Below are 23422 nucleotides of genomic sequence, written 5' to 3' on the forward strand. Positions count from 1 at the left end.
CGGCCAGGCTACTGTTCCCGGCATGCATTGCCTGGGATGAGACAAGTCGGGCGCCAAGCGCGGGGCCCAAGCGGTCTTCCCGGAGTCCTTTGCGCGGCACCTGGCGACAAAATGGCTGCCCGAGGGAGACGGGCGGAGCCTCCGGGCCGGGAGGCGCCGGGCCCTGCGAGCGGCGGCGGCGGCGGGAGCCGATGGGCTGAGTCCGGGCCCGGGACGTCGCCCGAGAGCGGGGACGATGACGTGTCGGGCGCGGGTTCGAGCCCGGTGTCGGGCGGCGTGAACTTGTTCGCCAACGACGGCAGCTTCCTGGAACTGTTCAAGCGGAAGATGGAGGAGGAGCAGCGGCAGCGGCAGGAGGAGCCGCCCCCGGGCCCGCCGCGACCCGACCAGCCGGGCGCCGCCGCGGGCCCCGGGGATCCGAAGAGGAAGGGCGGCCCGGGCCCCACGCTCAGCTTCGTAAGGAGCCGCGGGGGTGGGGGCGGGCGCCGGGGCCTGCCTTGGCAGGGGGAGTCGGGGCCCGAGAAAGGGGATCAGGACCCAGCTCCACCCTCCGGCCCCGATGAGGGGCCCTTCTGGGTCACCCGCTGAGGATGCGGAACCTGGATTCCCAACGAGAGAGGTCTGGGGGCGGAGGTGGGGACCCCCGGAGCCTCCCCGCAAGAACCAGGAGCTGGGGGGAATTGCATTGGAAACAGCGCTCCGGGAATGGGGAAACCAGGATACCAGGATTCCTCTTTGAATGGTACCCAAACTTTGGATTTGGGGACCATCTCCCATTCTGGGGAAGGGGGGGGAAATTCAAATCTGGAGTCCGAGCTTTGTGATTAGAGACTCAGACCGCTTACTGTGTGACCTTAGGAAATTTGCATGATCTCCCTGAGTCTCATTCGTCCAGTGTCCATTTATTGAGCACCTTAGCTTGTGCTGGGCATTGTGCTAGGTACTGGCTATGCCGTGGTGAACGTGACAGACAAGGTCGCTGCCTTCGTAGAGCGTCTAGGCTGGCTCACGCGCCTTTTCCCTGTTTGCAAAAATGGACCCCATCGCATTTTCTGATGTGATGAGGGTTCAGTGAGGCCATCCTGGAAAAGTGGTTAGTACGGGGCTGTCATAGGAAGGGCTAAACCAGTGGTTCTCAGTTGGGGATGATCCCCCTCCCCCCACCTTTGGCAAAGTCTGGAGACATTTTTGGTTGTCAGAACTGGGGGAGGGGGTGCTACTGACATCTATGAGTAGAGGCCAGGGATGCTGCTCTGCATCCGACGATGCACAGAACCACCCTGCCCCTCGAACAAAAATGATGCCACTCGAAATGTCATTGATTGGAGGTTGAGAAACTCTAGGCTAAATAAATGGCACCCGTATTGACTGTCAGCTCTGAACTTGTTTTGTCTCTAATGTTCAGATCAAGTCCCTGTGGTGTGGGGGCAAAAGTGTTGACTTGAGAATTACGGACTGGGGGGGTCAAGTGTCTTCATCTGCCAAGAATGAAGCAGTCCCTTGATGCCTGGTTGAGGGCAGAGATGGTATGACACCTGGAAACCTGTTGCAGCCCTGGGGGCGCGGACGCCCTCGGTGGGTGGGAGAATATGGAGGACCAGGATTAAAGTCCAGAGTTAGGACTTGTGTCGAAGGAAGGGGAAGTGTCAGGACCTGGGATGGTGTGAGAACTAGGTGGAGGCCGAGTGCCCTTTCGCGAGTGGGAGTGGCATTCGTTGTCACTGCCCCTTTCATTTGTCCATGGAGGGGCCGTTGTGGGAGTACCCTCCAGGAGGCGAGGCCAGGCCAGGTTAGATGCAGAGGAGGGACAGTGTCGCTTGATGGGTAAGGATGCTGCTCTGTGGCGTAGACCAGCCTGACCTGAATCCAGCTTCATTGTTTGATGCCAGCATGACGAGGGTACAGGCCTCTCCCTCTCAAAGACTTTCCTCCCCTGTAAAATGGGAATGGTTGTAAGTTTCATCTTAGGGTAACTGTAAAAGTGAAAGGTGATAATCCATCCAAAGCAGTTGGCACAGGGCTTGGCATACAGTAAGTGCTCAATAAAGGGAGCTGTTACTGTCTGTGTGGTCCCTGCTAAGGGAGGGGGAGGCTTCAGCCTGGAGAGTGAGGACAGAGCCCATCCCTGCCAATGTGGGGGTTCTTCTCGCTCCCCGGGAGGGCAGCCTGGGGTCCAGGACTGCCTGGGCATCACGGGCCCAGGGCAGGCGCTAAGAGTCGCGTGTGCTCCTCTCTGATTGCTGCGCAGGTCGGCCGGCTGGCGGAGCTGGGCGCGGCGTCGGGACGGGCCACCGGGCCGGGCTAGGAAGGTGTAGTGGGCCTCAGCGCCGCCAAGCGCGGGCCCGGCTCCTGTAACCGTAGCAGTCTTCTGTCCCTTCACCCAGGTGGGCAAGCGCAGAGGCGGGAACAAACTAGCCCTCAAGACGGGAATAGTAGCCAAGAAGCAGAAGACGGAGGACGAGGTGAGCAGGCTGGGGTGGGGGCCGCCCACATTGCCTTGCCCTTCCAGCCTCGCACCTGGCTGAGGAGCCCTGTCCTTCCCTGGCCGGCCTCTGGGCCTTGGATGGGCGTCCTGGGTCGGGGAGGAGGGCTTTCAACACACTCCCAGATGATTCGACTCGGCAGATCTTTACCTCAAACCCAGGACCTCCGGGGTGACACTGGGGGTGGATCAGCTGTCTCAGGACAGTCCTGCCTGTGGTTCTGGGCCTCCCTGGCATCCCCTTCCCAACCCCCTCTGTGTCCCCCCAACCCCCACAGGTATTAACAAGTAAAGGGGACGCGTGGGCCAAGTACATGGCAGAGGTGAAAAAGTACAAAGCCCACCAGTGCGGCGATGATGATAAAACTCGGCCCCTGGTGAAATGACCCCTCCCCGCCTGCCCACGGCCTGGGACTCTCTGCGATGTACATAACTATTTAATGCGGCGGCAGCGGCGGCAGCCTCCCCCAAGGACTTATACACAGAAGGAAACCGAGATGCTTCCCGCAGCCGCGCACCGTTCTCCAGGACTCTTTTTTACCTTGAGCACTTGCCTCCTGAGACTTCATAGACCAGTGGTTTACTCTCCCCTCTCTCCCCACCTCCTCGCTCTCTCTGGCTCCTTCTGTCTTCCTCTTCTCGCCCTCCCCTCCCTCCCCTTCCTCCCCTTAGCCATCACTTCTGGGAAGTAAAGAACTTGACTTAGTGCTGGAGCTGTGTGCTGGGTCTGCCTTCTTTGCTCTCTCCAACGTAAGCCCTCCCCCGTTGGCTGCCACTGCACCCACCAAAGCCTGGGTCTGCCCCAGCGACGGGGCTGTGGGGGCATGGGGAGGACAGGGGCGCGTCCCCTTCTGTAGGCCTAGCCTCTCCTCAGGACCCATATCCCCGGACTGCACCCCCACTGTTGCTCCTCGTGTGCGGTGTCTTCACAGAGAGCTGTTCGTCTGTTCGTTGAGCAGACCCTTACTGAGCCCCTGCTGTGCTCTCTGGGCCCTGGGGCCATGGCAGCGAACAGAACAGACCACGCATGCCCCCTGTGCCCCCTTCTGCGAAGGAAACAGAAACACAAAAAGGGGAAGCCATTTTGGGAGGTGACTGCAAAGAAGTACAGGGTAGAGGCTGCTGGGAGGGTGTCTGTTTTTGTTGACATCTGATCAGAGACCTGAGGAAGGCGAAGGAGTATGTCCCAGGGTGAGGGGCCAGCCAGTGTAACGACAGGCTGGAGAGTGCCTGGCCTGGGGGCGAGCTTCGAGGAGACCCATCCAATGGAGCCGAGTGAGGGAGGAGGTGTGTGGATTACCTACAGAGCCTTGTGTGCTGGGTGAGAATGTGGGACTCCATTCTTAGCGAGAAGAAGCCTTTGAGGGGTTTTGAGCTAAGGAGCAACATAGTGTGCTTGATATCTTAACAGGATCTCCTGGCTGAAGGGAGGCTGGGGTGGAACCTGAAGGACAGAGGAGGCCCCAGCATCATCAGGGGAGGGGAGGTTATGGGCTGTTGGCAGCAGAGGAGGTGAGCAGGTCTGGGATCTGGCTTCTGGTGGGCTGCTCCACACCGGGGAAGGGCTGTCTGTCCTGCCAGCTACGTTCAGCCCTTCCAGGGAGTCTGGGGTTGTATATGTGATCAGGAGAAGGAGCACAAAGGGGCCTGTTTGTCTCACCTTGCAAACGTGATGGTTGATGTGTCAAGGGATAGGGTGTCCTAAGGAAAGTGACTCCCCTAATGTCCTTTCTCATGCGCCTTGCATTTCTGTGCCCTCCTGGCCCCACTGCTCATCCCGGTGGAGCCGGAACCTGCTGCTCTCCACCGAGCCCACAAATATTTTAAGATGTCCCTGCCTCCTGACCCCTTCTCAAACCTGCTCCACCTGGAGCAACATCTGGGCCCACCTCCCAGGACTTGTCAGGCGTGAATGCCAAGCAGCTCAGCACTCCTGGCCATCCCAGAGCCAGGCTCCCGTGTCCCCTTCAATCAGGGGAGGACCACGATGCGGAGGATCACAGCGGTCACCCCAGGGCACCTGGGACGTGTGGAGGGCTGAAGTAGCACCCACTGGGCCTCAGACTGCTGGCTCCAGTCTGTGGGTTGGGGTGGGGTGTTCCCAATACCAAGCACCCAAAGGCACAAAACTCCCTGTCCTGGGGGAGCTAACGTTCTAGTCGGGGGAGACAGACAGGAAAGGAAATAGAACAGAACACATCAGATGGTTATACATTCTATGGGGAGGAAATAAAACATGAAAGGGGGACCAAGATGACATTGGAGAGATGGTGATTTTAAATTGGTCAGGGATGGCCTCCCTGAGAAGGGGACATTTATGCCAAGTCCTGAAGGAGGTGGGACAGGCAGTGAAGATGGTCCTTGGAAGTGTTCCAGGCCGAAGGAACAGCAGGTACAAAGCCCCCACACCAAAACCGTGCCTGGCTCATCGGAGAGCGAGCAAGCAGGCTTCAGAACAGGAGACCTGCCCCTCTCACTTCCTGCCAACACACAGTAAGGCTGGGCTGGTTTATTTTCCACATCAGTTCAAAGATCTCTCCCTCCTATTTTGGGGATGCTGAGCTGGCCTAGGTGCGACTAGCCTTGGGATGTAGTGTGGGGGAGGGCACAGACAAGCCAATGGAGCCACCTCCTCCCTCTCAAAGCCTCCGGCAGCCGCTGGATCTTTAAAAAGAAACACAAGTGGGAGAAGTAGGTCACCCCTGCTGCAGCTCAGCCTCTATTTGCGACTGTTAGGCAGGAGGAGCCGATGGAGTCCAGGTGCCCCACTTCATGGCGCTCACCAGCCCTGACCTGGGGAAAGTCTGAAGCTGGAGGAGAATCAAATTCAGGTTTTGGTGAGTCACACAGCCCTGGCTTCAAACTATTCTGGTGCCTGTTAGCTGTGTGATCTTGGGTAAGTCACTTAGCCTTTCTGTGGTTCAGGTTCCTCATCTATAAAATAGGGGTGAATTACAGAAGCATCTCTAGAGTCAAGTTCTAAAGCAAGGGCAATGTTCATACAGTGAACGTTAACCCTGACATTATTTAAAACAGCTGTCATTGCTTTTCCGGGTGAAGCAGTTGGCCTGTATTTGGGGGCTGTGTTTGAGACAGGCTGACCTTTAAACGCGGGCACAGCGGGAGGAGATGCTCAGGCAGGGAGGCTGTTGTAAACTGAGAGGTGTTTGTCTCCCATCTCAGATTCACAGTTGGGCATCAGCTGCTTGAGTTTCTTTTTTGCACTGAGCGCTTCTGGTTGCATTGAAGTAAGCTTGCCCTACACAGGGCTGTTGTGAGAATTACATTTGGAAACATCCTGACAGGCAGTAGGTGCTTACGAAATACGAGGGGAAAGTCTGGATTCGGGACTCAAATCCACCAGTTGGGGAGAGGAAGAAAGACTTCCGCCATCACGCGAGGGCCCATCCAGTGGACCATTCAGGCAGCACGGGCCACTGTATTCTGCCTGACTCCCTCTCCACAGAGGGTTGCGCAGGGCCGCTGGAAACTTGACACATTAAAAGAAGGGGGTGAGCATTAACAAATAACTTTCCTGCGTCTACTCGCTCCCCACCTGACCCATACCTGGGGTAATCCCCAACCCTGAACAGAAAACTCCTACCTTTCGCAGCCCCTCCCGAAACCTCCAAGCCCAGTCCCAGCCCCTAAATCTCCTACCTTCGGCACAACGCCCACCTCCGCGGTGGGAGCGGGAGCTCCCAGACCCCCAGCTTTTGAGTCTCAGCCAGGGCCGGTAAGCGCCGCCAGGCGGCGCGCAGCAAGACGGGATTTGTAGTTCCAGGACCTCAGAGTGAGCGAGGGAAGGCTATTGCGCATGTGTAGGCGGCGACTCTTAGCACGTGTGTCTCAACCCGGGTTTGTGTCCGGCAGAGCCGACCGACGTGGAGATCTAGCTGCTCGTTTAGGGAGTCTTCGAGTGGAATGAGGTGGCAGCCGACCCTTCCCAAGCCTGGGAGGCCCCAGCGCTTGGCAAGAGTGATCTTGGGTACCTACATTTCATGAATGAACGGAACGGGGACTGACTGCCAAGGGGAAGTGGGCCGAGGAACCTGTCGCCCTCCTCCAGCTGGGGCAAATATTGACCTTGTGCCTCTCCCGAAGCCAAAATGTCCCTTACGGCACGGCTAGGTAGTCCTTTAGGATTAGAGCCGTAGTTGATTCAGTAAATTGGTTTAGGGTAGGGCTGAATGCAGTGAAAGGACAGCTTTGAGCCTAGTGGGGTAAAAGCCACATTTTTGAAGAACAATTTACGGCATGCCTGGTAATGCTTAACTTGGATTATCTCTAACCCAACAACCTATTCTTAGGCCCATTTGACAAATGGGGGAAACTAAGACTCCCAGTGGCAAGAGATCGCCCACCTTGTTATCAGTAGGGTGAGGAGGGGAAACCGGGACGCTCCAGGGTCTCCAGCTTCTGTCTACTCTGCTCTGTTCTTACAAGCAAGAAGACAAGAGGTGTCCTACTTTGTCCTCAGGTGGCGCAAGGATCACGAAGATGTTTTTCCCTGCCCTTGCCTAAATTTCCTGGATTGTTCCACCTCATTCAGGTTCAGGTAGGGAAAGAAATTAGGACTTCTGCTCCAGCATTTATTTTATTAGTTCATTTCGTTTAAAATGTTATATTCTTGGCCCCCTCCCATCCTCGTAAAAATTGTCAAAGAGTACTGGAAAATAACGCAAAGTGTAGCAAATGTTTCTGTAGGAACCCAGTCTGTCTCAGGCACTCCCTTTGTCTGGCTTTTCTTTCTTTCTCTCTGGGATATAAAGTCCACGCCAGGCTCAGTCCCTCCGCTCTTTCCTTGCGCGCGCAGACTGTACTCCTCCCAATACCTTCTGGATGGGGGAAAGAAGCACAGTTCAGTTCTTACAGGAGGGGGGTGACAAAGGCGCAGGTGGCTCTGGCCGAGGCATTCGCAAGTCCACCACACCGAAAGTCCCCACTCGCCACCAAACTCAGCTCCCAGCGCAGAGCTGCCGTCAGGCGGGCTCGAGAGACGCTGAGAAAACGAGACGGTGGGAGGACCGGCCGGCCAGAAAGGCCAAAAGAACCTCCACCTCTTCGGTCACGTGACCCGGCCTCGGCGGGGCCTGGGTTTCCCCGGAGCCAGGCCACGTGCGACGTCTGCTCCTTGTGATTGGCTCGTCTGGGCCAGTTTGAACGACGTACGGAAGCCGCGGCGGCTCATCTACGGCCGCGTTTTTTTTATTCCCTCTCTTTGCCTCCCTCCTTCCGCGCGAGTCTCAGGAGAAGCCGCAGCGCAAGGCGCCGCTGCTTCCGCCCGGGGCCCGGTAAGTGGGCCTCACCCCGAGGCCGACCGGCTCTGCTCCGGCTTGCGTCGAGCCCTGTCGGGCTCCGGGCTTGCGCTGCGCGCGGCCCGGGCATCGGGGCCGCGCCTGACCGGGAAAGGCCGGGAACCCAGTTGGGCCCGATTCGCTAGGCAGCGAGAACGGGCCGGGGCGGGGGAGGGGGGAACCGAGCCAGGCCTAGGGGGTGGGGCCTCGGAGCCGGGCCAGGTCCCAGTGCCGGGAGAATCGGGCCAGTGGGGCGGCTGGGGTCGGGTTGGAGGAGATCTGATTGGGGGAAGCGTTTGGGGACTGCTTAGGGCCTGATTGGGGCACGTCGCGAGGATCGGGTGTGTGTGTGTGGGGCTGTTTCGGCGGGGCTTGGTTGGGTCTGATTGGGGGAGGCCGCACGGAAAAGTTGGGGGGGCTTCTTGGGCCCTGATAGGGAGGGGCGTCATACTTCGGCCTAGAGGGCTTTGCTGGGTCTGGCTGCGAGGCGTCGCTGGGATCCGTTGGGGGGAATGCTCCGAGGGGTGTTCGGCCAGGCCTAATCGGGGGAAGCTGCAGGGATGGACCAAGGGGGTTTCCGGCTCTAGGCGGTGGAGGGCTTGGCCGAACTTGGTTGGGGGAAGCAGCTGAGATCCATCAGCAGCAGTTACTGCTGCCTTGGGGGACGGGGCCGGGGGGTGGGTGGGTCGGGGGGAGGGCTTGGCCGCATCTGATTGGGGAAAGTGACAGGGACGGCCCAAGGGGCTTCTGTCACGGTGTGGGCGGGCTTGGCTCGCTTTCATTCTCTGAGAGGCACTGGGGACCTGTTTGGGGATTGCTTCGCGCCCGATTAGGAGGACTCTCTGGACGGGGTCCTGCTAGGCCAGAAAGCGGGGCGTCTGGCATCCGGTTGAACTCGGAGGGCCGGATTATGGGACGCGGCAGGGATCAGGACAATCGGAGCACCTTGGGACGGTGCACCTGGGGAGGCTCAGGGACTGCTCAGGGGCAGAGGAGGTGGCTGGGATCTGGCGGAGCTCGAGGGCTGGATTTTGGGAGGAGAAGCGGGGGTCTTTGGGGACCACGCCTGCATGGGGCCGGGGCGCTATCACAGTCTGGGGCAGGGTCCCTAGACGGGGAGGTGGCTGCTGCGAGGGAGACAGAAGCGTTAGGGCCCACAGCCCGGGTAGCAGCACGGGCTGCCGTGGGACGAAGGCTCCGCGCTGGGCCGGATGAGGATCCGCCGGCCCTGCCACCTCCTCCCATAGCCCGCTTCCACATCCCCCGCCTGCGCGGCCGTGGATGGTGGGCGCGGCTGGCTGCGACCCCGCGCTTGGGCTACTGTGGATGGGCGGACTTGTCTGCCGGGTGTACTCCAGTCGTGCTGCCTCCGAGGGGCCTCAGCCTCTGTCTCACACGGAGCCCCGGGGACCCAGGGCTGACCCTGGCCCCTGCCCCCACAGCTCGCCTTGCGCCATGGACTGGCAGCCAGATGAGCAGGGCCTGCAGCAGGTCCTGCAGCTGCTCAAAGACTCTCAGTCGCCCAACACAGCCACGCAGCGCATCGTGCAGGATGTATCCTTCCTTCCTTCCTTCCGGGCCTGGGGGAACCTGGCAGACATCTGCAGCCCCTAAAGGCCAGAGAGGAAGGGGCCGCCTCCCGGATCCCCAGACTCTTTCTCCTGTGGGGAGGAGCTAGCCTTGGCTGAGAATGAAGGATTAGAATTCTTGGGTCCCATTCCCAGAGGAAATGTGGTCCTGGGGGCCGGGGTGGGGGGAGGTGCAGGGCTGGAGGAGGACACCTTTTGCTGGCTCTCAGTTTTTGTTTAGGTTCATGGTTAAAATTTCTTTTTTAATTGGTTTAAAATACTATGTTAGACTTTTAAAATGTTTAACCATTAGTAAGTTTTGCTTGAAAATGTGGATTTCCTTCTTTTTGAGAAAAGCAGGCAACATTGAACTGCTGGTGAGCGCCTGAGTGGCAACAGCTGCCTTCAGACGGAGCGGGGGGGCTGCCAGCCCTCTCCTGCTCTGGCCAGGGCTGCAGGACTGGGCCGAAAGCTCAGGCGTGCTCCCGCAGCCCCCTGCATGGATTTGATGGGGCTGAAGTGCTGTGTTTGGGGCACGGGGGTTGACAGGTGGGGTCAGGAGCTGGCTGCATGGTCCCAGTGGTCAGAGGTACCATCAGCTATGTGACAGTAAGGGGGCCCTGCCTGGGGAAGGCCCCTCTCTCCCAAGTCCCTTAACAACCGGCAGAAACTCAAACAACTGAACCAGTTTCCCGACTTCAACAACTACCTGATCTTCGTTCTGACCAGACTCAAGTCGGAAGGTACGCCTTCGGGGCCCCTCCACGCAGGCTGGACCCTGCCTTCTCCCCCGTGGTCCCTTGAGCCTCAGTCCTCTTTCCCCAGATGAGCCAACTCGCTCTCTCAGTGGCCTCATCCTCAAGAACAACGTGAAGGCGCATTACCAGAGCTTTCCACCGCCTGTGGCTGACTTCATCAAGCAAGAGTGTCTCAACAACATCGGGGACGCCTCCTCGCTCATCCGAGCCACCATAGGTGAGGGGGCAGTAGGGGTCAGCCTGTGATGACCAGAAGCTTCTGAGCACGTTAAGGGGGTTGACTCACTGAATGCTCCAGCACTGTGGACGGTGGTACTATTACTGTGGCCGTTTCACAGATGAGGAAACTGAGGCACAGGGATGTTAGGGGGCTTGCCTGGTGAGGAGGAACTCGGAAGCGAGCAGCGCAGGCCCACGCTCTGGACCGCTCCCTCCTGAAACAGCCGCGCTTCCTTCTGAGGCAGTCACTCAACGTGCAGAATTTGGTGTTAGGTCGGGGCTCCCTGCCCTCGTGGAGCTCAGTGTCATTAGCCAGCTCTCACCCATGACTATTTAGGTGAAGCGTGAGCCAGGTGGCATTGGAGCGTCCTGACTCCTGGGAGGCTGCCTGGGGAAGGACCAAGAATTTTCTAGCAATTTTCCCTTAAGCTTTTCACTACTGATAAATACCGATGCTACTCTGTATTACCAGCTTGATTTTATTCCCAGCTGTCTTGAGATATAACGGACACGTAACTGACTTATACTCTTTTAATTTAAATTTATGTCAACTTTTAAAAGGTGCTGTTGAAAGAGTGTGGTACATAACTTGTAAATGAAGAGATATTTGCTTGTCCTAAAGGGCAGGTAACCTTAAAAACAAATGCAGTAAAGACAGAAAAAATAGTCTTAAATTTGAAGTAGATGGGGGGCCTGCCAGAAGGGCTGGTCTTGGGGCCTGCCGCCTCTGTTAAAAGTGACCCTTAGCCTGGACAGCCCCCACTTTGAGGCTAGCAGAAGGACCTGGATGTAAAGCTTATTCTAGGGCCAGGTTCTGCTCCAAGTACTTAAGTCGTTGACGCTTCCTGGTAGTCCTAGGACGTTGTGTTCTTTATCTCCGTTGAGGCACAGAGAGGTTGGGTGATGTGGCCCAGGTCATACAAGGACGGGCCTAAGGCTGCACTCAGTCTACCTGATCAGGGAGCTGGGGTCATCTGGAGTGTGGGCAGTGGCAGCTTCCCCTCTGGGAAACACTGCCATCTCCTGGCTTTAGTTACCATCTGCACTGACATCATGAGTTCAGTCAGCCGCCAGACCGCTCCACTGCCCTCTCACTTTAGAAGCCTCCTGCAGGTCGCACTTGGGTTTCTAATACGCAGTACAGGGCTTCCCCAAGGCCACGTGGCCCTGCACGACCTGCCCCGCTCCCGACCCAGCCGTCACCTCCTCTCGCTCTCTCCGTCAGCCCCACTTACTCCTCACCCATCTGTGAGCACACCAGGCCTCCTGCTGCCAGCCCTTTGCACCTGCCCTTCCTTCTGTCTTGGCTGCTCCTTGCCCAGGGACCTGGACGGCTTCTCCCTCACCTGCAGGTCTTTGCTCAGATATCAAGATGGCACCTGGCTGAAGCCTGCTCTGGACACCCAGTTTAAAATGGCTGCCTTCACCCTCAGCCCTTGCCGGCCACCTTCTCTGCTTTGTTTCCCCACTTAGCTCTTGGTGTCTCACTTCCCAGGTCTTTGCTGCTTTCTCTTTACCTCACCAGACGGTCAGATCCCAGGGGCGGGGATTTGGTGTTTAGTGCTGGGCTGCCTCAGAGCCGGGAGCGGAGCTGGCTCACAGTGAGGCTCGGAGCATCTCAAAGGGGCGTGTGGTGCTTCTGGGGGCGGTGAGGGCCGGGCTGCCGAGCGGGCCCGCACCCCGCCTGAGGCAGCGTCCTTTCCCGGCCGCCCCAGGCATTCTCATCACCACCATCGCTTCCAAGGGCGAGCTGCAGATGTGGCCCGAGCTGCTGCCCCAGCTGTGCAACCTGCTCAACTCAGAGGATTACAACACTTGCGAGGTAGGCAACAAGCCGTGGCCCCCGAGCGGGCATGGGCGCGGGAGCCTGACCGGGACCCACGCCCGTCTGGCCGCCCCCCTCCACTCAGGGAGCCTTCGGAGCCCTGCAGAAGATCTGCGAAGACTCTTCTGAGCTTCTGGACAGCGACGCCCTCAACAGGCCCCTCAACGTCATGATCCCCAAGTTCCTCCAGTTCTTCAAGCACTGCAGCCCCAAGATCCGGTGGGTGTAGCCCCGGGGTCTGCGGGTCCTGGGCAGGCAGGCTCGAGGCTGACCGTGTGCTCGCCCCCTGGCAGGTCCCACGCCATCGCCTGCGTGAACCAGTTCATCATGGACCGGGCCCAGGCGCTGATGGACAACATCGACACCTTCATCGAGGTGGGCTGCCGGGCTGGGGGTGAGCAGGCCGAGGGCTGAGGGCCCCGCCACAGCTGACCCCGCCTGCCCCGCAGCACCTGTTCGCCCTGGCCGTGGACGACGACCCCGAGGTGCGGAAGAATGTGTGCCGCGCTCTGGTGATGCTGCTGGAAGTGCGAATCGACAGGCTTATCCCCCACATGCACAGCATCATCCAGGTGTGCATGGCCTAGGCCAGTGCCATGGGGTGGGAGGCAGTGGGGGAGCCCCCACCACCAGCCGGCCGGGCCTCACACCTTCTCCCACCTGCCCCAGTATATGCTGCAGAGGACCCAGGACCACGATGAGAACGTGGCCCTTGAGGCCTGCGAGTTCTGGCTGACACTGGCCGAGCAGCCCATCTGCAAGGAAGTCCTGGCCTCCCACCTGGTCCAGTGAGTGCTGCTCCTGCCCTCCGTCCCACCCGAGCCTCAGTTCATGTCTTCTGTCTCAGTTTACCTTCTATCCCTGCAGACATTAGTATTGAAAGTGATAAGAATGTAGCTTTTAATGACTTAAAAATTAGGTAAATTATAGGTAGAAAAAATGAAATGTCAACAAAAGCTTCAGGTATAGCTGGATCCAGGTGCTCAAAGGATGTGAAAGATATCTATCTAGTCTCACATCTACTTCATCTGTGCCAGCTTCGTTCTCAGGCATGACCTTCCCTCGTGGTAGTGTTGTGGCCTTGTGCAACCTTCCAGCTTAGGAACCTCAGAGTAAAGAGTTTCTCTCTTGACCAGTTTTTCCAGCAAAAGTCCTAGGGCTGACCTTCCTTGACCAACAGGGATCACTCACCTGTCCCCAAGTCAGTGGAGGTGTAATCACAGTTTCCAGTCCCGAGGTGCATGGGCTCCGGCTGAGGGGGCTGGCTGCCCTGCCTCCTGTTTGCTCCCCTAACCTGGCCCCATCCCATGGAAGTGCCTGATGGTAGGGTCCCATCTCCCTGCCTTGTGGGGTGCTAGGGGTCTGGCATTGTTCTCAGCTTTTCAGTGTATTCAGGGATCTGGAATTCACTGAGGGGCCAAGTGTGGGTCAGGAGCCCTCCTGTGGAGCCAGGAGTCGTGTCACCTCTGTCCCAGTCACGGGCTGAGACTAGGCTGGCTTGGCACCCCCTGCGGGAAGTGAATGGACACGGAGAAGCAGAATCAGCAGGCTTGGGACAGGCGGCCCCTTGGCCCTTCTGCTTTCCTCTTCCCGGGGCTGTCAGCCTCCCTGGGGCCCTGCAGCCCGATGAACAGCTTCTCTCCCGGCAGGTTGATCCCCATCCTGGTGAACGGGATGAAGTACTCGGAAATTGACATCATCCTGCTCAAGGTCGGTCAGGCCAACTGCTGGGTGTGGGCCAGCGGGCGAGGCGTAGGCCTGGGGGCCCTGGGGGTACTTAGTGCTGTGCCTGGCCCCACAGGGGGACGTGGAGGAGGATGAGGCGGTCCCCGACAGCGAGCAGGACATCAAGCCACGCTTCCACAAGTCACGCACGGTCACGCTGCCCCATGAGGCCGAGCGGCCTGACGGCTCCGAGGACGCAGAGGATGATGATGATGACGATGCTTTGTCCGACTGGAATCTGAGTGCGTGGCCTGGCCTGGGGCAAGGGGGGATCGTGGGGGGCAAGCCCTGGGCTGTCTCTCGAGAGGTGATTGGAAGCCTCCGCAGAGCAGATCGTGCAGATTCTGATCATGATCTCTGACCCTGGGGGTACAGGCGGCGAGGGCCTGCGGCGTGCCCGATGGGCCTCCCTGAGCCTACCCCACAGTTTCTCCTCCCACCCCAGGGAAGTGCTCGGCGGCTGCGCTGGACGTCCTGGCCAACGTCTTCCGGGAGGAGCTGCTGCCCCACCTCCTCCCCCTCCTCAAGGGCCTCCTCTTCCACCCTGAGTGGGTGGTCAAGGAGTCAGGCATCCTGGTGCTGGGTGCCATCGCTGAGGGTGAGTCCTGCCCGCCCGGCTTCGCCTGACCTCTGAGCCCCGTGCTGGCTCAGACTGTCTGGGGCTGGCCCACGCAGGGCTGTGTCTGGGGTGAGCTCTCCAGAGGCCTGCTCACCCCCCTCCAGACAGCTCCGGGATTTGAATCTTCCCCTCAGCCTGTGGGCCTGAAAGGAACCCCAGCCCCACAAATGCAGGCTCTCCCCAATCCTCACGGGCCGGCAGTTTCGTGAGGTTGGGAGCATCATTACAGCAACCCGACATCAAGGGACTTCTGCAGGGTTTGCCCTGCGGCAGGCAGCCGGGGGCCACCGGCTCACCACCCCAGTGAGCTGGGTGTTCTAGATGGGGATACAGAGGAGCAGAGAGATTGATGCCACTTCCCTGGGCGGTCTGGGTGCAGCTGGCCGCCAGGCTGCCTGCAGAACGACAAGGGTGCAGCGGTGCTGTTTCCTCCACTTCTGCTCAGAGTGCTCTTAGTGGCGTGTTCCTCCGGCTCCCTTTGTCCCAACAGGGTGAACAGCTGAATTCCCAGACTGCTCTGTGCATCTGTTGCAGGCATCCCTGGTGACTGCCTTGGCCTCCAGGCCTGTCAGAAACAGGCCACAACTCGGCGGGGACACCTTTCCCCGAGAGCTTTTTTTTTTTTTTTTTGAGGAAGATTAGCCCTGAGCTAACTACTGCCAATCCTCCTCTTTTTTGCTGAGGAAGACTGGCCCTGAGCTCACATCCATGCCCATCTTCCTCTCCTTTATACCTGGGATGCCTACCGCAGCATGGCTTTTGCCACGCAGTGCCATGTCCGCACCCAGGATCCGAACTGGCGAACCCCGGGCCGCCGAGAAACAGAACGTGTGAACTTAACCACTACGCCACGGGGCCAGCCCCAGCCTGGGAGCTTTTAAAGCTTGTCATAAAGGTTTCCTTGTATGCTAAGTGTAACGTAGCTTATGTTAATATGTGTATATGTATTAACAGACTACATTTTGTCTTCTGTGTGTTAATGGGAACAGATCTAGAAGAACTGACCCGAAACCAGTAAAAATAGGTCTCGTGTCGTGGATTATTAGGGGTGTGCTATTAGCTGAGATCTCTGATTAACAGAGAGATGCGTTCATGGTTTTTTAAAAAAAGAAGAAAAATAGAAAAAGAAAAATCACAAACATCAAGAAAGTTTTCAAAGGAAGAAACTCCGTCCATCTGGGTCACTGCTGCCCACAAAGCCTGAGTCACTGTGCAGCCCAGCTGTCGGTGCATTCACGGGTCACCAGGACGGGCTGGGGCCACTGGAGGGGACAGGCTCGCTCTGAGCTGTCTTCCGTCCTGACCCTGCCTTTACCTGCTCTGTGACGCTGGGCCACTTATTTAACCTCCGAGCCTCAGTTTCTCCGCCTCTCCCCAGAAGGGTGGGTGTGGCCCGGCCCAGCTGGGCTCAGCCTCACCCCTGTCCCTGTCCTTGCAGGCTGCATGCAGGGCATGGTGCCCTACCTGCCTGAGCTGATCCCGCACCTCATCCAGTGCCTGTCGGACAAGAAGGCCCTGGTCCGCTCCATCGCCTGCTGGACGCTGAGCCGCTATGCCCACTGGGTGGTCAGCCAGCCGCCTGATATGCACCTTAAGCCCCTGATGACGGAGCTGCTCAAGCGCATCCTGGATGGCAACAAGAGGGTGCAGGAGGCGGCCTGCAGGTGACCTTCTGCCCCTGGTCCCACAGCCCCTACCCCTGCCCCTCCGGGAAGTGATGATATGCATGACCCCTGACATCAAGCTGATTTCTCGCGTATTCGTACTGGCTGATCCCAAGCACGCCCTCCCCATCCCGCCCGTGGTTCTGCCCCGCTTGCAGCCACCCCCTGAGCCCTCCTCTCCTCCAGCGCCTTCGCCACCCTGGAGGAGGAGGCCTGCACGGAGCTGGTGCCATACCTTAGCTACATCCTCGATACCCTCGTCTTCGCCTTCGGCAAGTACCAGCACAAGAACCTGCTGATCCTCTACGATGCCATCGGCACTCTGGCCGACTCTGTGGGCCACCACCTCAACCAGCCGGTGAGACCCCACAGCGGCTCCTTCTTCCCGATCCCGGGCCCCTCGGCATCCGGTGACCTGGCGGCGACCCCGTGTCACATGCCAGGGACGTGGCCGTGACCTCAACAGGCAGACAGACAGACCCAGCCCCTGCCCTCGCCCTGCTCCCAGTCTAGTGGGGGAGACAGACAGTTATGAGACAGCGTGGTAAGTGCTGTGCCGGGGCAGCTCAGGGGCCTGCGGGGAACCAGGGGGTGCCGACCCGGGCTCCGAGGTGGGAGGGAGGGCAGGCCCCAGGACGGCTGAGAAGGGCCTGGATGTCTGGCTGGATGGCGAGGCCTTGCAGGGGCCCCATGAGCCACAACGAGGAACCCAGACCTCATGGCTCAGGTGATGGGCGCCTCTGAATCCCAGGGAGCCCTGCTGATTCCCAGGTTGCCACCCCAAGCCAGGGAGCCCCAACTTCCCCTCCCCCTCCAGGAGTACATCCAGAAGCTGATGCCTCCACTGATCCAGAAGTGGAATGAGCTCAAGGACGAAGACAAGGACCTCTTCCCTCTGCTGGAGGTGAGCGGCTCCAGGCCCTCCCCCGCGGCCACAGGCCCTCCCCCACGGCCCCGCCCACCTGAGCTCACCCCCTGCCTTCTCCCTGCCAGTGCCTGTCCTCAGTGGCCACCGCCCTGCAGAGCGGCTTCCTGCCCTACTGCGAGCCTGTCTACCAGCGCTGTGTCACCCTGGTGCAGAAGACGTTGGCCCAGGCCATGGTGAGCGCCCCCCCAATGCCCCCGCCTGCTCTTCTGTTGTTGCCCCAGCGCGGCCCTGTCCCCTCACCCGCCAGCCTGCCCCAACTGTGCCCAGATGTACACCCAGCACCCCGAGCAGTACGAGGCACCCGACAAGGACTTCATGATTGTGGCGCTGGACCTGCTCAGTGGCCTGGCCGAGGGCCTGGGTGGCCACGTGGAACAGCTGGTGGCCCGCAGCAACATCATGACCCTGCTCTTCCAGTGCATGCAGGTGGGTGCACGCCCCTCCCAGGCCTCTCACTGGACAGCGAGACACCCAGCAGCCTGTGTGGGCCGCGCTGGGGGCACTTGGGGCCTTGGTTGTGCCCAAAGGACATCAGGGAAAAGGGGTCCGTAAAAACAGAAAAGAGTGTAATTGTTTAAAAAGCTATTTCAATGAGACACAAGTGAAACCTCATTGAAAAAGCAAACTGTAGAAAATGAGGAAGTAGAAACAGGAAATGTGAATGTACAAGCTCCCGCAGCGTCCCCCCCCAGTGTATGTGGACTGGCCGCTGTCCCCCCAGCAGGGGAACCCTGAGCCAGGCTCTCATTCACACGTCCTGAGTGCAGGATGCACAGTGCGGCCTGCATCCTGGGCGCTGGCAAGTGGCAGGGTCAGGCCGGGCCCTGGGGACTGTTGGCTAGCTGCCTGTGGCTGGTGTGGGGAGGGGAGCCTTGCCCCGCTGACCCTGCTGTGACCCCCAGGACTCAATGCCCGAGGTCCGGCAGAGCTCCTTCGCCCTCCTGGGAGACCTCACCAAAGCCTGCTTCATCCATGTCAAGCCCTGTATCGGTATGACACCTGTTTTTTCCCCACCCCACCACCCCACCCTGGGCCTCAGGTGATGGAGAAGTGACCGGGGAAGACTGTGACCGAAGTGGGATGTATTCGTACTGGCTGATGGGGCCCGCATGGCCAGGTCTGGGAGCTCACCCTGGCCGGCCCCCTGCTCAGCACCCCTTTCTCCCCATCAGCTGAGTTCATGCCCATCCTGGGCACCAACCTGAACCCCGAGTTCATCTCTGTCTGCAACAATGCCACCTGGGCCATCGGCGAGATCTGCATGCAGATGGGTGAGTGCCTGCAAGTGGGCCAGCCCTGCCTCTCCCTATTGGCCTGATCCTGGCCTGGGGGCGGGAGCCCAGCTTGACTGACAGGTCCCCTCAAGCGGGCCCTGGCTCTCCTTGAAGAAGGTAGCCATTGGTCAGGGGCAAAAGGACACCTCTGAGTGGTGTCATCAGAGATGGGGCCTGAGCCTGAAAGACCGTCTGTGGTTGGCTTCTGCAAAGAGGCAGGACAGGAGGCCTGTTCTGACTGGACTGTCTGCCACCTCCCCGTGCCCAAGGCCATTGGCTGAAAGGCCCACTGGGACTGGTGGGGAGACTGGCGCTGCTCCACCCCCCTTGGTGGTGTGGTCTTATCCTGGTGCCCAGGGTGCCTGGGGAAGTGTTGGGTGTGGGGGGAGCCTGTGTGGCGGCACAGGCCCCGGGTGGGGGCAGGGGGAGGGGTATCGTTCCTTCACTGGCTGTCGTTAGCTAGTGTCTGGATGCAGCTGCGGTCAGCATGGCTGGCGTGGGTCATATGGGCTCTGACTGGCTGGTCCCCCAGGGGCAGAGATGCAGCCCTACGTGCAGATGGTCCTCAACAACCTGGTGGAGATCATTAACCGGCCTAACACACCCAAGACGCTGCTGGAAAACACAGGTGTGCGCTAGGCCTGGGCCACTGCCGCCCCCCTTGCCTGCCTCCTGGAGTTGGGGTTTCCGTCTGGGAGGGTTAGTTAGAAGAGGCCTTGGGAAAGAACCGGGGAGGGTATCTGGAGGGACTGGGAAGGTGGTCCTGGGAGAGACCCAAGTACGGTGGGGAGGAGACTCTGGCTGGACTAGGCTTGCCCAGGCAGCCAGCAGGAGCTATTCCCTTGGGGCCTGTGGGGCGGAGTGGGGCTGGTGCCTCCTGCCAGAGGCCCCGCCACGTACCGGGGGCCGCTCGGGGTTGCAGGTCGCCTGACGAGTCCCTCTGCCATTCCAGCCATCACCATCGGCCGCCTGGGCTACGTGTGCCCGCAGGAGGTGGCGCCCATGCTGCAGCAGTTCATCCGGCCCTGGTGTGTGCCCCCCCGTGTGAGGCCTGCCTGACGGTGGGCGGGCTGGTGGGGTGTCTGGGGCAGGCCCGATCCGTCCCTCGCCTGTGCCAGCCCATGGCTGCATGTCCCAGCCCCACTGCCCGCTGATCCCTGCTGCCCCTGTCCCCTCGATACGTGGCCCATCCAGCCCCCTGCCCACAACACAGATGCCCAGCCTGCCCCATCCCGCCTGCTGACTCCCCGCCGCTCACCTTCCACACAGGTGCACGTCGCTCAGGAACATCCGGGACAACGAGGAGAAGGACTCGGCCTTCCGCGGCATCTGCATGATGATAGGCGTCAACCCCGGGGGTGTCGTGCAGGTGGGCGCTGGGCGCAGAGGGTGGGCCCTGGGCTGGGCTGGGCGGCCCCTCACACGCCCTGTCCTGTCTGTTTCAGGACTTTATTTTCTTCTGCGACGCTGTAGCCTCCTGGGTGAGCCCGAAGGACGACCTCCGGGACATGTTTTATAAGGTGAGGCTCCCCTGGCCCTGCCAGGGTCCTGGGAGGCGGTGGGGCGCCCCTCACCCCCTGCCTCCCCGCAGATCCTCCATGGCTTCAAAGACCAAGTCGGGGAGGAGAACTGGCAGCAGTTCTCGGAGCAGTTCCCGCCGCTGCTCAAGGAGAGGCTGGCTGCCTTCTACGGGGTCTAGACGAGCATCGTGACAGCCAGGTAAGGAGGCGGCTTGCGGAGGGGGTGGGGGGGGGTGGCACTGTCATGGGGGCCACAGGGGCACGGGCCCTGACCGCCCCCTCTCCCGCAGGTCTCTGTCTGCGTCATCATCGCAGGGGTTGCTGGGGAGCGCGCTGCGTCCAGAAGTCGCCGTGCCCTGGTCGAGGGGGGTTAGGGAGGAGTGAGTGGGACCCAAATCCAGATGCCTTCCCCGTCCATCTACCTGTGGGGCCGGCGGCGGGCGGGCAGGTGGGTGGGGCCTCCACGCTCATCCTACAAACGGGGGGGTGGGGTGGGACTTCTTGGCGGCAAGGGCCCCTTTGCTCAATCGGGGTCACCTCCGGTGGCCCACTTGGGCCGGCCACGTGGGAGGGAAGAATCAACACGGCCGACGGGATCCGGCTTAGGATGAGGCGAGGGGAAAGCAGGCAGGGAGGGGGGTCCTTGTAGAGACACGTACACTCACACGTACACACGTGGCCACGCGCATGTGCGGTGCTGCAGCCAGCCAGGCTGGGCCAGCCGCCCACCATTTCCCCGACTGCATGGAGACAGTAGAATTAGTGAACCCCTGAGTTAACCCGTAAGGCCTTCCGTGTAACCTGCATCTAGAGTTTAAGAAGCTTCTGCTGTTTTGCCGGAATTGGCGGTGATCGGGGAGGGCTGGGGGGGTTGGGGGCCTCCGCGGGGACCCTGGGCGGGGGGAAGAGGATGGCCACCTTGGGGCCACCCCGTCAGCACGCGCACACTTCGGACCTGCTCCGCACACTTCCTGCCGGCTCTGAGGCAGCCTCGGCCAGTGTGTCCCCCTCCTTGTCTTGTCCCAGCCAGAAGACTGGGGACCACCAGAGCAGCTGGGGCTGGCCAGAAGTTGTCCTTTCTCCTTGCCCTGGGCCCCAGCGACTTGAAGATGCTGGGCTGGGATTTTTTTCCCCCAAAGAGAGCTGGGGGCGGCCACAGCTGCTGCCGCCTGCCCCCCGCATCTCTCCATAAACAAGCCCGTGTCAAGGACAGTCCATTTCTCCGTGCTCGCAAGAGCCCTCTTCCCAAGTTCTAGGCCTGAGTTTTAAGACAAGGGCTGCGGCCGGGGCATTTAATCGATGGTGACAGAGGATGAAGGTTTACGTTTTGCCAGCAAGAAGGAAGCTCCGGGCCTGGAAGAGGGGAAAGGTGACGGACCCCCTGACCCCAGTCTGTGGCCCTCGGGCTTCCCGCTCTTCCCAGCACCCAGTGGGCCCCGAAACCCACCAGATTGGGGCATGATTCTAGGGTACCTTCTGAGATTGGCTGGGGATGTGGTCACCGTGGGAGGGTTCCCCTGGAGAGGGAGGGAGCGTGGTTATTTGCAAGTTGGCCTTGAAACTGAAACCGGGCCCTGCAGCCCCCTTAATGTTGTTTTCCTTTTTCTCTTCTCCCACTTTCTACTTCTTTGGGGGTGCCTGTTGGGGTTTTGGGGGGCTTTGACTAGATTCCTGCATCCTGGGGCCTGCTCCATCCATCCGTCCGGGGCCCTGGACCCCACCCCCATCACATCCCTGTGTCTTCTTTCTGACAGGGTCAGGCCCTGCCTCTATTCCGAGGGGCACTTGGTGCACATTCCATAAACTCAGCTGGTCGTGTCCCCTCTCCCCCATATGAAACTCCAGCAGGTCTCTGGAAGCCATTTGTAAAAAAAAAAAAAAAAGGAAAAAAAAAGAAAAAGGAAAAAAAGTTTTTTTTTAAAAAAAAAACATTTAATTTTCTGGTAATTCCAGTTCCTTGGAGCACCCTCTCTCTGCTGGGTCTTGGGGTGTGTGGATGGATTGGCTGATGGGATTGGTAACCCCTTCTCCACCCAGGATGGGGGCTCCAATCACCTTCAGGGAAGGGGAGCCTGGTTCTAGTTTTCTTTCTTTCCTTTTTTTTTTTTTAAGAAAACTATTTAATTTTTTAATTTATTTTTGGTTGATTTTTGCACAACGAAGTTTCAGCTTCTCAACCTTCTCCTCTGCCCAGGGCTGCGGACCCTGACTGGCCTCGATCTGCAGCCCCCCTCATGCCGATGTCCCTCCTTCCCCCTCCTCCTCTTCCTCCTGCGGGCTCCAGGGTCTGTCCATTTGTTACTGTGCTGTGCTGGGGATTGGCGCCGAGGTGGCGTGAGATTCCACTTGTGTAGAACTTTGTTGAGTAAAGATCAGTTTCTTGTGAAACCCTTGGTCTCCATCTGGTCTCCCTTGTCCTTGGCTTTGGCAGCAGAGAAGCGATATGGAGGGGAGCCTGGGAAGCTTTTGAAATGGGGATGCACAGAACTCAGGAAATAATAGGGGGACTGGGAAGGTATGCAGTAAGCACTAACCAGGTACACTTCTTGGGATCCCAAGCGTCTGTTTTCTTCCCTGTAAAGTGGGAAAGTGAGTGTGAAAGATGAAGATTAAATGTGATAACACACGTGCAGTGCGTTTTCTGGGACATGATTAGAGTTCAGTAAAGGAATCATTAGCGTTGTGGCCCAGGTCCCTGTCTGCCACAGACTAAACTGAGTGGTAAGGCCTTACGGCCTCTCATCTTTGGCTGACTTTACAACTCCGGATCGCTGGGCAGTTTAGATTTTTCCTAGAAGGCTCAGCCCAGCACCAGGCCTGTGGGAAATATGTAAATATGTTTACGGAAGCAAATGAGAAGTTGCTCAGCCCTGGGGACACAAGCCTCAGGATTAAATCTTGTTGCAACCTCTGCATTCCAAGGATCACCTGTGTCAAGCTGGGAACACTAAAAATGCAGACACGCGTCCAGCATTCCTTCAACCAAGATGTGCATTTCAGTGAGAGGGAACAGAAGCGAAACAGTGATGTGCCCCACAGAGAAAAATAACAGCGGGGACGGGGGAGAGAACGCTGGGGACAGAGGTCGCTATCACAGTAGGCTACTGCGGGGAGGTGACGTTTGAGCAGAGAGGCGCGTGGATGTCAGAAGAGTCGGGCGGAATAGCAAATGCTGCTTAGAGGTAATCATGTGAACACTGTGGCTCAAAAGAGGCTTTCGGTAACTAAGATGCTGTTCCTTACCAGTGTGGCTTTAGGTAATTCAGAGTAACTTTAGCCGAGGCCTACGCAGTGTAACTGCATGTTTCTGGCTCCAGAAGGAGACACTTGAGTTCGAGAATCGCTAGTATGTCCCAGATGCGAACCCGGAAAAGGGACTTTGCACTTTTAAGCTCGGTGTCACCTGTGAAGGGTGTCTTCGGCAGGGCCCCGTTTTTCAAACCAGAGTTCGCTGGCCGTCTGCACCAGCACCACCAGAGATGCTTGTTTGAAAAACGCAGGAACCAGGAATCTGCGTTTTCCAGCCCAAGGCCCACGCAGCTG

The 23422-nt window shown here is 59.0% G+C and overlaps 2 protein-coding genes, 1 long non-coding RNA gene and 2 other non-coding genes across 16 annotated transcripts; 4 read left to right on the plus strand and 1 right to left on the minus strand.

The window, feature by feature from the left end:
• The first annotated feature begins 23 nt into the window (after nucleotides 1-23).
• On the plus strand, nucleotides 24-3195 carry TRIR (telomerase RNA component interacting RNase). Of its 2 annotated transcripts, none has more exons than XR_011541435.1 (3): nucleotides 24-456; nucleotides 2249-2462; nucleotides 2761-3195. XR_011541435.1 is itself a non-coding variant. In XM_008509698.2 (3 exons), the coding sequence occupies exons 1-3, from the start codon at nucleotides 112-114 to the stop codon at nucleotides 2866-2868; spliced, it is 531 nt and encodes a 176-aa protein (XP_008507920.2). In that variant the 5' UTR covers nucleotides 39-111; the 3' UTR covers nucleotides 2869-3195. The 2 variants fall into 2 exon arrangements, 1 of the variants encoding a protein (XP_008507920.2); XM_008509698.2 differs by having other exon boundaries at nucleotides 39-456; nucleotides 2385-2462.
• A 1967-nt stretch (nucleotides 3196-5162) lies between these two features.
• Nucleotides 5163-22267, plus strand: TNPO2 (transportin 2). Of its 11 annotated transcripts, none has more exons than XM_070625288.1 (26): nucleotides 5163-5319; nucleotides 6963-7776; nucleotides 9222-9333; nucleotides 10015-10090; nucleotides 10173-10322; nucleotides 12040-12146; nucleotides 12235-12368; nucleotides 12443-12524; nucleotides 12599-12721; nucleotides 12819-12937; nucleotides 13799-13859; nucleotides 13951-14116; nucleotides 14320-14472; nucleotides 15932-16157; nucleotides 16344-16515; nucleotides 16975-17061; nucleotides 17151-17258; nucleotides 17353-17511; nucleotides 17988-18075; nucleotides 18258-18356; nucleotides 18892-18987; nucleotides 19282-19387; nucleotides 19629-19728; nucleotides 19805-19879; nucleotides 19951-20078; nucleotides 20170-22267. In XM_070625288.1, exons 3-25 carry the CDS (start codon nucleotides 9235-9237, stop codon nucleotides 20056-20058), a joined length of 2694 nt encoding a protein of 897 aa, XP_070481389.1. In that variant the 5' UTR covers nucleotides 5163-5319; nucleotides 6963-7776; nucleotides 9222-9234; the 3' UTR covers nucleotides 20059-20078; nucleotides 20170-22267. The 11 variants fall into 11 exon arrangements, 8 of the variants coding, with proteins under 8 accessions (XP_070481389.1, XP_070481391.1, XP_070481394.1 ...); XM_070625290.1 differs by having other exon boundaries at nucleotides 19312-19387; XM_070625293.1 differs by having other exon boundaries at nucleotides 5197-5319; nucleotides 6963-7040; nucleotides 19312-19387.
• LOC139084396 (small nucleolar RNA SNORD41) lies at nucleotides 16202-16271 on the plus strand. The gene has a single exon (XR_011541739.1). It is a non-coding gene; the product is annotated as a small nucleolar RNA SNORD41 (small nucleolar RNA).
• Nucleotides 18117-18191, plus strand: LOC139084350 (small nucleolar RNA ZL2). Its single transcript, XR_011541698.1, has one exon. It is a non-coding gene; the product is annotated as a small nucleolar RNA ZL2 (small nucleolar RNA).
• Nucleotides 21962-23261, minus strand: LOC103542770 (uncharacterized). Its single transcript, XR_542767.2, has 2 exons — nucleotides 23123-23261; nucleotides 21962-22453 (listed from the first exon to the last, which is right to left on the minus strand). It is a non-coding gene; the product is annotated as an uncharacterized lncRNA (long non-coding RNA).
• Nucleotides 23262-23422: the final 161 nt, after the last annotated feature.

The sequence above is a fragment of the Equus przewalskii genome, chromosome 6 (genome assembly GCF_037783145.1).
Source record: "Equus przewalskii isolate Varuska chromosome 6, EquPr2, whole genome shotgun sequence".
NCBI lineage: Eukaryota > Metazoa > Chordata > Mammalia > Perissodactyla > Equidae > Equus > Equus przewalskii.

Excerpts from the sequence above, each read along its gene's own strand:
- TRIR (XM_008509698.2), top strand. The coding sequence starts at position 112 with ATGGCTGCCCGAGGGAGACGGGCGGAGCCTCCGGGCCGGGAGGCGCCG. Across the intron at positions 457-2,384 it reads CGGGCCCCACGCTCAGCTTC|GTGGGCAAGCGCAGAGGCGG; the intron begins GTAAGGAGCCGC and ends CCCTTCACCCAG. Across the intron at positions 2,463-2,760 it reads AGCAGAAGACGGAGGACGAG|GTATTAACAAGTAAAGGGGA; the intron begins GTGAGCAGGCTG and ends CAACCCCCACAG.
- TNPO2 (XM_070625294.1), top strand. The coding sequence starts at position 9,235 with ATGGACTGGCAGCCAGATGAGCAGGGCCTGCAGCAGGTCCTGCAGCTG. Across the intron at positions 9,334-10,014 it reads CGCAGCGCATCGTGCAGGAT|AAACTCAAACAACTGAACCA; the intron begins GTATCCTTCCTT and ends AACAACCGGCAG. Across the intron at positions 20,053-20,169 it reads GGCTGGCTGCCTTCTACGGG|GTCTCTGTCTGCGTCATCAT; the intron begins GTCTAGACGAGC and ends CCTCTCCCGCAG.